The 12,861-nt window shown below is 32.5% G+C and overlaps 1 protein-coding gene across 1 annotated transcript in view; it reads right to left on the reverse strand.

Annotated features, from left to right (window-relative positions):
- LRP1B (LDL receptor related protein 1B) overlaps positions 1-12,861 on the reverse strand; it is a 542,116-nt gene that overhangs the window by 45,239 nt on the left and 484,016 nt on the right. Inside the window, exons 73-79 of the mRNA XM_084523375.1 lie at positions 12,358-12,480; positions 11,953-12,090; positions 11,266-11,400; positions 10,120-10,239; positions 9,136-9,377; positions 2,381-2,604; positions 1,937-2,043 (exon numbers count right to left, since the gene is read on the reverse strand). Coding sequence (XP_084379501.1) covers positions 1,937-2,043; positions 2,381-2,604; positions 9,136-9,377; positions 10,120-10,239; positions 11,266-11,400; positions 11,953-12,090; positions 12,358-12,480 — 1,089 coding nt within the window. The remainder of the gene's footprint in view (positions 1-1,936; positions 2,044-2,380; positions 2,605-9,135; positions 9,378-10,119; positions 10,240-11,265; positions 11,401-11,952; positions 12,091-12,357; positions 12,481-12,861) is intronic.

Here is a 12,861-nt window from a genome sequence, read left to right on the forward strand (position 1 = left end):
GAATTAAAGAGCAATATTCACAAATGTGTTTACATCCATATATATGGAAAGAGAGCAAAAGTGAGAGAGTGAGAGTACAAACAAGAATCAAAGACAGAAAACGATGTGATTACTCAGCCTCTAGGCAATAATGAAATAGTTAAATCGAGCAGTCCATGTTACTCCAGGGGATGCTTAAATGATTAATGTCATTTTAAGTCATGTCAAAAGTTTCAACCTGTAACAATATTTGAACCATAAAAGAATTTAATTCAGAGCTCCTAAAGATGTAGTGTATTTTTAATAAGAATGGGAAAAGTATTTTTCTTCCTAGTTATGTAAGTAGGTAAGTCAGGAAAAAAAAATAAATTAAAAAAATCAAAAGAAATTATACATAACAGCAAAAATTCTCTTCTTACGGTCATAAATTAATCAGCTACAGATAGATGAGAGGAAGTAGAAGATGTGCAATGCACAGACCAGTGAAATATGTTTCTATTTGCAATTCTGTTAAAGAAAAAGTCTTTAAAAGAAACACTAGAATTCAGACATACAGTTAAAGAGAATAATTTCTGGTTAAATATCACAATGTGTCAACTCTGTGTGTTATAAGGTACTTGTAACAGAGAATATTTTAGAAATAATCCCCAGTCCAGTCCCCAGCTTAAAATTATTTTTTGCATTTTAGTAAGAATACTGAAATATCAAAAAAAGTCCTCTGTGATTCTTTCACTATATCAGAGATAACACAAAGTGAAAAAAAATATATTTTTTAGAACCGAATTTAAAGATCTGTGTATCTGGCATGTTCACAATGTTTTATCAAAGAAGCTCAGCAAAAAATAAGCAAGAGTTCTGATAAACTAAATTATGATCTCTTTCAATCCTAATAATCAAAAACTACTTACTGAATTTATTACTGACTATATATTATCATGTTTCAAATTTGCCTAGAAAGGAGCATTAGCTTCTTCTCCTCAGAGCTTTTCTTATCACGAATATAATACCTTAAGTTGTTATATTTCAATCTAATCATGTCAATAAAGGAAGGGTATGACCTTTGCAGGGTGAGTGTAATTTGCATATTCAACTGCATAAACCCACCTCAGCTAGGGACTTAAAAGTCTATTAAAATATTACTACTTGTGGTAGAGATAGTGTCAGCTTATAACTGATGTTTAGATAGTAACCTCTAGAAAGAAGCCTGTATTTCAATAGATATGCATAGCAAAGTTGGACAACTTTGGACAACAATTTGCAATACAATAATAACAAATTATTATTGTATGCCTGAAGAAACATCAAATATTGCATGAGAAAATGGGTTGCAAACACATTGTTTGTGGTTTCAAGACAGGATGCTGATATTTAAGAGAGAACCACTTCATTATCGATTTATCACTTCCTTTGTCAAAAAAAATTACTTTTATTCTGACAATGGAGTCTTAATGGTAATTCACAAGATCTCAACATGCACTGTCAAGCTTCAAAATGCTTCTGTAAAATACTGAGATAATGAAGTTGTTGCTTCTTTGAACACCTAAAACCTCATTTTATATTATTTTGCATTGTATTCAGGAAACTAACTGTAATAGGCTGTAAGACTTCACATACAGTCTTAGAAAACGTGTTTCTCTGCTAACGGGTGTTCCCTTAATTGATTTTGCTTGTCAAGTGTTATTGAACAAATCATTTTTTTAAACTGATTTTATATAGTCCTTTGGTACTGCTTGGTAAAATTAACCAGTTAAGCTTTGTTAGAAAAGTTTGTCATATCAAGACGCATTGTTTGAAAAAAATAACTAAAAATTTTTATTAGTAGCTGCACATCAATATCCTGAATGAAAGAGTATACAATAAATATATACTTGCAAACTGAGAAATGAGAATTCAGACAAAAAGTCCACAATGAATTAGCAAATGCCATGTAATTAAGAAGAATGGATAAGGTGCATACCTGTAGGTCTTTGTAAATTCTTTTGAACCAATATCCTCCTCAGTGTACCATCCATAGATGATTCCTCTATGTGAGAGCGATCCCCAATAACCGTCCAGTACATCATCCTAAAAGCATTACATTAAAAAAAAAAAAAAAAAAAAAAAAAAAAAAAAAAAAAAAGAGAGAGAGAGAGAGAGAGAAAGAGAGAAGAAAAAAGATAGAAGCCTATACTAAACCTCAGAACACTTTATAGATACATTTTTTTCTTTTTTTTTTTTTTGGTGAGCAACCTACCTAAAAGATGGGAGGTAGCTCACCCTGATTTACATAAAAGTAATCTGAGTTGGCAAGGTTAAGTAAATGACTTGGAAAAGTTTAGACATTAGTGGATATCATTTTGTTTCTCTTAATTTGCATTGCTGTTTGAATTACAAAAACAGAGTAATGTTGAAACATACATACCCCTTTTTAGGATTTACAGCAATTGCATATGGTTCTCCTGCAATACTTGTTAGGAGTCTTGTACAGTTAGGTCCATTCAATTGACCTACATTGATGGAATATCTCAGACTAGTCCAATGAGTTGTATAGTAGCTGAACCAATGCATTCTGGAATGATCGGTCCAGTAAATATTGCCAGCAATCCAGTCAACAGCAATACCCCTAGGTCTTTTGAATTCTGGACACTAAAAAGAACAGATGTTAAAGTCAGATTTAATGAAATGATTGTTCACAGCAGCTGTATAGTCACAGATTTGTATCGGCAAGGAACATTTAGCTTTAACATGAAAAAATTAAAAACACTTCAATGCAAACACAGGCTCCACCTGTAGGAGTAAAAGCAGTGGAAGCAGGCTGCTCACAGTTCTGCTCAACAAAGAACAAGGCAATGGTTCAAAACAACTGTTTCATCAAGTCTTGGGCTACCTAAATTATGACAACAGCACTCAGGCATGAGATACATGAACTACTAATGCTGAAGTAAATAAATGTTACATATTGAAATTCCAAAGGAAAGGAAAAGAAAAAAACAATATTATGCATTTATTATACTCTATGAAAAACTATGCTATGCAATCCCAACCTAACCCTCCTCATTGGAAATGTTTTTTGAGACCATTCTGAGTTATGGCACCTCAGGAGTCTACCAAGGAAAAATAAAATCACTGCATTCAAAACACTGCAAAAAAATACCTCTGTATTCTGCCCAATATTGGTATGCAGTAGTAAAGAAGCTATTGAAGCACTTTTCCTCCCTTGCTGTTAACTGTAACTGTGCTCCACCATCAATTAAAACTAGAGCTATTCAGCTTCATTTACAAGAGTCTTGACTGATTAGATCTTTGAGATTATGAACCATCATATCTGCTTTCTATGAAATCATATCTGTATTATGATTCCACAGATTAAAAACTAGATCCTAAAATACGGTCTTAAGGGAATAAGATCATACTGCGAACTGGAGATACATATGAAGAATATTTACTGAAATTTACTAAAATTCCTGAAGAGAGAAGTAAAATCTATAAAATAGGACTACCCAATTATTTCTTACATGAATGATGCATATCACCAAAAATTAGGACTTGCATGAACTAAATACATGTAACAATTGTATACTGGTTTACATATAATTATATCAAGTTAAGCTATGAACAAAAAATTTCTATTCTTTGACAAATGCAGCAACAGAATGCTAGTAAACTAAGTAACTGAAATCAGTAAAGAAAATCCTAAAATAACTTTTTTCCTTGGGTATCCTTAATACCACAAAGACATTTGTAGACTTTTTTTTTCATCATAAAATAAAGGTCATTTCAATCTCTAGGTGAAGTAATAGGACGTGCAATGGTGAATTTAGATAGCCCGCTGCTTGTAAAACTTTAATCCTGCAAAAATGTCATAGAATACATGTTATAAATGTAAAGAGAACCCTGACTTCCTATTTAGATGAATATTAAACCAACAAAATCAACCACCTAATTTACAAATCGGTACTTCTTTAAAACACAGGTCATAGGTCTTTTTTTTTTTTTATTTTTTTTTTTTTTTTACTTCTTAAGTAAAAACTTCTGGAACAACGTTGGGTTGCTTACTAACACTAATCTTTCCTCATTCTCAACTATACAGGAGAAGTGAAATTCCAGTAATGCTGGATTCATATTAAAGATCAAATTAACAAGGAGATAACCATAAGAAATGGAAAGCAGGCATCTGGTATAACAGCTTAAAATGAGAGAATAAAAAAAACTAGCTGATGCTACTGCCGTTTAATTCTCAGTTGTTTTCATTAAGTCTCAGCCTAGCTATATCATGTTTCTGATGTCTTATGCAACTTCTTGTGCTGTCTAAGAAAATTACTTATTTTAAATGAGCTTTTACCTAAATAGGTTATTTGGATTATGTTAATTTTAAAGAATGATTTTTGCATACAGAATAAGGATGAAAATATAGGAACAAAATCTTACTTTCTACAGTTCTTTTAGCCCACTCTGATGCTGAATATAATTTACTACAACTTATTAGAAAATCTGGGATTTGAAGCCTGATAACCTTTTATAACATGTTAGTTTCTGCACATCTACTGAACATGTCAGCCTGACCATTTTTTATCTCAGAATCACAGAATCACAGAATTTCTAGGTTGGAAGAGACCTCAAGATCATCGAGTCCAACCTCTACCTAACGCTAACAATCCCCACTAAACCATATCCCTAAGCTCTACATCTAAACGTCTTTTAAAGACTTCCAGGGATGGTGACTCCACCACCTCCCTGGGCAGCCTGTTCCAGTGTCCAACAACCCTTTCGGTAAAGAAGTTCTTCCTAACATCTAACCTAAAACTCCCCTGGCGCAACTTTAGCCCATTCCCCCTCGTCTTGTCACGTGGGAGAACAGGCCAACCCCCACCTCACTACAGACTCCTTTAAGGTATCTGTAGAGAGCAATAAGGTCGCCCCTGAGCCTCCTTTTCTCCAGGCTGAACAAGCCCAGCTCCCTCAGCCGCTCCTCGTAGGACTTGTTCTCCAGGCCCCTCACCAGCTTCGTTGCCCTTCTCTGCACCCGCTCAAGCACCTCGATGTCCTTCTTGTAGCGAGGGGCCCAAAACTGAACACAGTACTTGAGGTGCGGCCTCACCAGAGCCGAGTACAGGGGGACAATCACCTCCCTGAAATCTGAATTGTTGCCTATTGTAAAACAACTTTTAAAGGTACATAAATAAATAAAGCTGCAGTAACAACTTGGATTTGGAAACAGTTTTGATATAATGGTAGATTACGTTTAAAAATCAATCTCTGAAGCTGAATTTGATTGGGAGAAGTTTATGTTACACATACAGCAGGAATTCATCACCTTGCAGTGCTCACTATTTTAACAAGAAAAGACAAATTAAAAATATAAGTTCTATCATAAGTACATGTGAAGAAGTATTTTTGCTGTTTTCTTTAGAGATGTTTTTGGTATTATATTTCTGTAGAAAAAGAGTAAGAGAATGATTTATTGCTTTTTAAAAAAAAAAAAAAATGTGTCTTGATTAAAAATAATATATTATCCAATAATAGATAGCAATAAAAATAAATTAGAAAAGATGATACTTGAAAATTCTTAGGCTTTCACTTCTGAAAACAGAAAATTTCCTTAACGGATGAGCATCCCAGTAGATGCAAGTATTCACCAAACCACTGTTTGTGTTACATAAGTAGGATCATTTAAATAACATATCTGTCTGATACCAGAGAGGTTCTCCTAAGGTCATAATTAAATATCATCATCAGAGCTGCCACTTTAATGTAAAGCCATAACTTAATGCTGTTACCTTTAAGAATAGTAAAAACATTCTGATGATCAGCACAACTAAAAAAGAAGCAGAAAACCTGTTACTGTTCAAATCAGTTAACAGCTGAAAAGACCAGTGTAGATATTCCTTAAATATTCCTTGAGCCTGAATATCTGCTATTGTCATCAAGCATTTGCACAGGAGCTCTCCTGTACTAATGGTATCATGGTGTGTACTGGAACATCTCAGTGTATGGATCTGAGCAGGAATTTTTTTTTTTTAATTGTATTTCTTAGCCCTTCTGCATAATTAGTATACTGTGAGGTAAAAATACCCAGGTCAGTTCCAGTAACCTCATGAAACACATAAGTCACAGAAAATATTTGTGAGGGTAATCTGGGAAGTTTTTGTAAACCAAACTTTATCATTTTATAGATTTCAAACTACTGTCTGCAGACTTAGATACCACTTTACTTCATATAATGTGCATTAACAGAACATATTTAAGCTATGGTACATTTTAGCTGGGGTTAGTAGAACATTTAAACCATTTTTCCATTTAAAGCAATGGACTGAATTCCCCATGACCTGGGGAAAAGTTGGGAGTACATGGGTAGATAGCTATATCGCAGGAGTGGTTAAGGGCCCTTGTTAAGCTCTTAGAACAGTGAGCCTGGAGCAAGCTGCTAATATACTGATTAAATACATTACAAAACCTATGTTTTTCTTCCTATTATACAGTACAATTATTTTAATGTTCAGCTTTGTGTTCTCTTCCATGAAAAAACAGCACTTGAGTTTAAGTGGCAAATCACTGTGTTGAATATTCACCTCAGATAACATATATCCTCTCTCAAAGGATTATACCAGTAAACAGCTGCACCAGTTATCACCAATTCATTTAAATGAACTTGAAGAATGTAATCCTCTTCTGTATCTGCCAATAAACTCTTCAGAGTTGATATTTACTATTTCCTTTAATGCTTCAATTTATGCCAAGTTTAAACCCCTTTTCACGGAAAAATAAGAGATACTCAAAGCTGTTCTCTGAGGAAGGCTCTTGATATGCTAATTCCATAGAGCAATTTCAGTTGAGATGTATTTTCTGCATTAATGCAATTACCTGAAAATGCAGGTGAGTTTGTTCAAGTTTGCCATCCTGATTTACATATCAAAGTCTAGATATAGAAGTTAACAATGTAACCTTTGAAAACTTATCCATTAAAAACTTGAGTTAAGTATAAGAAATTTTCAAGCTTTTCAAAATCAAAATTTAAGTGACAGTGCTAAAGCAACACTATAAATTAATTAAATCACTGATCTGCTACATATATGGCAATAGTATTCGAGTATTAATGAGATAATTTTCGGAAAATATTCTGTAGAGGTTAAAGCAGTGAGAAATAAATGGTTCACAAATATAAATGCAAGGCGGTTGGAATTAGATGATCTTTAATGTCCCTTCCAACCCAAGCCATTCTGATTCTATGATAAATGAAAGGTCTCCAACTTATATTCAGACATACTCAATTCTGTTCATTTTCCACATACAGATTTGTAAAAAGCCTTGTATGGATTGGAGGAAGCACCTTCACATGCATCTACTGGCCTGAGCTGTTAGAGGAAAATAGTATATAAATAAAAGCATATCTTTTTTCATGCAACACTGGGAAAGCAAAGCTGTATTTCAATAACCTCAACTTAAGAGGAAGTGGACTAGAAAGTATTGTGGCATAATGGCAAAACAGAAATAAAAATAAAATAAAATAAAATAAAATAAAATAAAATAAAATAAAATAAAATAAAATAGTAATTGTAATAATATTTTTACTTTATTCATTTAAACATGGAGACAATATTGAATCAATCAGGAAATTTTCAACCCTTGGACTATTAAGAACTCTCAAGGAAGTTTATGTTGAATTTTATGGACCTATAATAAAGCACAGATCCATTAAAGATGTTGTGGGCCAACAGACTATATTTATTCCTGTAGAATTTGACTGGATGTTAACCACAAAGAAATAAAAGAAATCAATAGAAACAACAACAACAAAAAAGCCCAATACAATTATTTCACAAGACTTTACAAGTTTGTTATTTTCTCTACATAAGAAATTTGATACAGAGATTTGTCTAGCAGGATTTCTTGGGTACAGGTATCTGCCACTTTCATATGAAAAAAACATCACAGTACAATTAATCCACGTTTTCAGTGAATACTTAGATTCTCAAAGTATCCTGCCCCAAAACTTGAATGACATATATTACCAACAGAAATGCTAGGAATAATCTTCTGTTTTAGATCTACTTCCCACACATATTCATGCCATCAGTTGTTCATGACATCATGAACAACTGTCCACTGGTGCCTGCATCCTCAGGGTTTCTGCTCAAAGGTCAGAAATGTCATTCACTTTCAAAGGTAATTTTCTTGGAGGAAAGGTACTTAGAGCTGGTTTCAGATGTGCAAGTTTTGAATGACAGATGAATGATTAGTCTACTGTTGCTATTGGTGTTTATTCTACTGGATACAAAAGCATCCATGTAATGTAAGCTCATCCCTGTTAACTCTTAATTTTAAGGAAACAGCTAGAAAGACGTTCTTTCTAACCTCACTTCTAGTGGCCAAGAAAAAAAAAAAAAAGAGTAACTGAGTAACTCTCCTTTTGCCATCACATTTAATACAGTTAAAAATCTAAATTTAGAGAATTGTAGAAACATGGACATACAGGTCATTTTGTTATCTTCAGTTCAGCAATAACGTATTCCTGAGAATCTTCTACATATAGATTAGCTAAAATGAATATCAATCTGCACTTCATTTGTTTATAAATAAAGACTGCTTGAAGTTACCCTAGGTTAGAAAAACCCACATTTCTGCAGCAAATGCCTAAGTTACATTTATACTCATTCAAAAATAATTACACATTTAAATAAATAAAGAAATAAATACTGGTTTCATTTTTAAGTGCTTCTCATAGATTTTCTAATATTATTGTTTACCTGGTCACAGGAAATTAGGCCTCCCTTTGGCCTATCTAAATTTTCTGTTTTCCAAGTATTTAAAATTCATGCCCTTCTTTAAACCATATCACTTATACATACAATATCCTCTCTTTTTTTTTCCTCTCCCTCTTAAAAAAAGAAGTATATATATACCTTCCTAGTACATAATATTTCCCAGTTTCTAACATATCGGTTATTTCTGTGTAGAACAATTTTAAGTATAGTTGTGTTCTGCTAGAGCCATGACGAAGTCTGTCAGAGCCTTGAAAGGAAAGGCATAGTAATTTAATTTGACATGTACTATTTGAATAAAATAATTATCAAATAAGAATTTTGGCTTATTAAATCATCATGTTATTATAAACAATTAGAAAAGAAAAATAAATGGAAAGATGTTTGTTATTTGTAATCTTCGGGTTTGTTTACTTACTATCAAGCCACTGTTACTTTGCCTTCTCTCTCGGTCATGAAGTTTTTTGTAGAAAATTCCTCCAGGATTAAACTGAGTACTCCAAACAATCATGTTCCCTTGAAAATATGCATCCATTCCAGTTATCCTTGAATTATGTTCAATATGTGATATTTGTTGATGAACATCACTGTAGTTGAATGGATATGCAAAACCCAGGATGTCAGTGTCATTAGCAACATAGAGAACTTGATCTTCAGAGCCTAGGAATTATTATAATGAAACAAAAATAAGGTAAATGTCAACTAATGCAAAAATCAGTGGTTTTCACTCAAGTAGCTTTTTGGTGTTTATCTGACTATTTCTTATGTTAAAAAAACACTTATGCTCTGGACAATAACCGCAACTCTTCATTGATACTATTATATGACTTCAATGCTCTCCAGACTCACACTGTGACATCTGACATTGTATATTTCAAGGAGTGTGTAATGTAAGAATTTGAACACTTTAAGCAATATACAAAAATAGGGGATATTATGCATATATCCATAACCCATATCAATTGCTACAAATTCTTAAACACATGTTGTGTCTAAAGGGTCCTAAACAAACACAAACATGCCAATACGCATTATTTCAAAATGCTGTAGTATCTTTGGTGAAGACAATGAAGCTTTGAAAATGACTACAACAGAAGCACACTGGACCAGAGTTGCTATAGAACACACACAATGATGCCTTAGGTCTCAGCATTTCAGACAGTGTTTATGGACACGTGCAATATTTACGGTTATCTAGTTACCATCTAGACTTGGATATCATATATGTTATTCATAAGAAAGGTTATTCTGAGTTGTTTTGAAAATTACTTTGTGTATTATTCAAGAAATATTTATCTAAATATTGATTATATATGCAACACATCAGTGCTACCAATGATGTACATAATAAATGACTTACTATACCCCATTTATTCATTTATTATAATTTCAGTAGCCTTACCTTTTGCTACACAACTGTTATTCCTCTCCTTATAATTTTTCTCACATGCACATTTGTATGACCCTTTAATGTTATTGCAATGTTGGGAGCAGGCACCAAATACCATACACTCATTGATATCTGTGAGAGAAACAAATGCAGTTTATGAATCTATATTCTAATACTATCTATTATTTAACTGAACATCCTGGAAAAATGCAAATGAAGAAAACAAACTCATAAGTATCAGTATATCTTGCAACAGTGAAAGGAAGCTTTCTGAAATTATTACTAACATTATTCCCACTGTAATCAACACAACTCAGAAAGACATATATATATATTTCCTATTTCTCCATCCTTCTTATATAAACCTATAATCATTAGAACTTGAAATCAACTTTGAGAATCAAAATGCCTGCTACAATTATTTCCAACATATCTACCTCTATTAGACTAAAAAATAAATGACCACCTGTTATTGGACAACCTCCCTTGTGTAGCATTTTCTCAACAGTAAAACAATGAAGCATTTTTATTCAAGAGTCTATTCACTTGTGCAGATCACTTCAACAGGACTGTCATTTTTTCTGCAAGTTACTGTTCATCAGTAAAAAAAAAAAATTCTTAAACTATCCTTTGGAAGGTAGAAGTACTTATCCTTAATTATAACATCTTTTTTTTTTTTTTTTCTGCTCAGTGTGGCATCCTAGATATTAAGACATCTTTTCTAAGGTATTTTACCTTCAAACTATTTATCTTCATTTCAATTTTCAGTGTCATCTTCATTATTTTTAAGCATCTAAGGTATTCTCACATATATATTTAAAAGCCAGTCCTAAATGGTCAGTTAAATATTCTATTAGACCACAAATCATCCATTAAAACCTTGAATTAGAAATTCATTTAATATTTGTACTGAACCTTTTGACATTCACAATCAGTGTTAATCTTTGATAACTTCTCCAGGTATGTGCACAACTCTACATCCCGTGAGTCCTTTCAGTTTCTTATCTCGGTTTCTAAACCTCACAGCTATGAAACAGTTTGGGGAAAAAAAAAAAAAAAAAAAAAAAGAGGCATGCACCCCCTTTTTTAGCATAGAAAATGGACTACCCAACTGTCTTTTAACACTTTACAGTGAAAAGTGATGGAAAAGGTCTGTACCTTCACATTGTCTATTTCTCTTGTTTCTTTGAAATCCAGGTTTACATTGACACAGTAGGGATGTTTTTGTTTGATTACAGTATGCATCATCTCCACAAGGATTCACATTAGCTTCACATGTATATTCAGTGACACCTAAACATAAACAAAATGTCTAAAAAAAAACCTGATAGATTTGTTTATCTGTTAAAAATGACATCAAAATAACAACAAAAAATGTTACAAATTTATCTTTCAGTTGAAAGATCAAGGTAAATTTTAATATATGACATTACAGTATTTACATACATATGCATATAAATTGACGCTATTTTCAACTACTTAGTTGAAACACTGCGCTTCACATGAAGAATTTAATACCAAAATTTATCTTGCTGCAGATGTGAAATAAAGTGCAATTCATTTATAGCTGATCTACTCCAAAAAGAACTACCCAAAACACCCTAAAGGCGATCGCAACTTTTCCTTCCTTTTTGGTACATCAAATAGAATTAAAATCAGGTAACAATTAGCTGCCTTTTCTAATTATTATTTTTTTAAGACTATGTGTGTTTATATACACTGTACAGGTTATGTTATTTTCATGTTATACTTCAATGCTGTTGAAGAGGTTTTCAGTGGATGAAAGTCTCAGTTTATTCTTTATTTTCTGCTACAATCATGAAAACAAACTGTCAAAAAACTCACTTATTTTGCAGTCTTGCTCATCTGAACCATCTCCACAGTCATCAAACCAATCACACTGTAGTTCCATTGGAATACATTTCTTATCATTACAAGCAAATTCATCTTTTTTACAAGGTCTTGTTTTATATGCGATTTTATCTATGTAATTACAAATGAGTAAGAAAAAAAAATCAGTATTTAGTCAGTATTTAAACTTTTTAGATTATTTTAGACACATGTAAATTGAAATGACCACGAAACATTAAGCAACTGGAAATTATTTCAAGCTTAATTTCTTTCAATTTCAAACTCTGATCTACTAACCTCCAGTTAAACTTTACTGAAGGACAAGCAGATCTCTGTAACAAAGTTTGCCTTCAGGTTGTTTTCTTTGATCTGAATGCCTTGAAAGGTAATGTCACCTACCACAGTGATCTTCATCCGAGTTATCACCACAGTCATCAACCTCATTGCAAATCTGTTCGGGTCGCAGACAAACCCTGTTGTTTCTACATCTGTATGGCCTTGTTGGAGGGCATGGAAACTTTACTGTATATTAAAAAAAAAAAAAAAAAAAAAAAAAATCAGCTAATATCCAGCTAGTATTCTTGAATCTTCTTTAATGTCTCCTTATCAAAGCAATGAGCAGGCATGGGAACACAGCTGTCCTTGACATATGAATCGTACTTTTTATGTTCTGGTACCTAATAAAAGAACACTGAAGTAATGTTTACAGTGTAAGTTTTTCATTTCAAGAATGAAATTATTTTGTTTGATATGGGTAATTACACTTTTTTTTTTTTTTTTTTGAGAATCATTAAATATGACAAATAAAATAAAAGAAGTAGCAAACCTTATCTATATTTCAATGTAGAAACTACTTTTTCCCATCTATGCACTTCCTCTAAGAAGCTTATTTTTTCACAAATA

Source organism: Aythya ferina, assembly GCF_964211825.1.
Source record: "Aythya ferina genome assembly, chromosome: 6".
Classification (NCBI taxonomy): domain Eukaryota; kingdom Metazoa; phylum Chordata; class Aves; order Anseriformes; family Anatidae; genus Aythya; species Aythya ferina.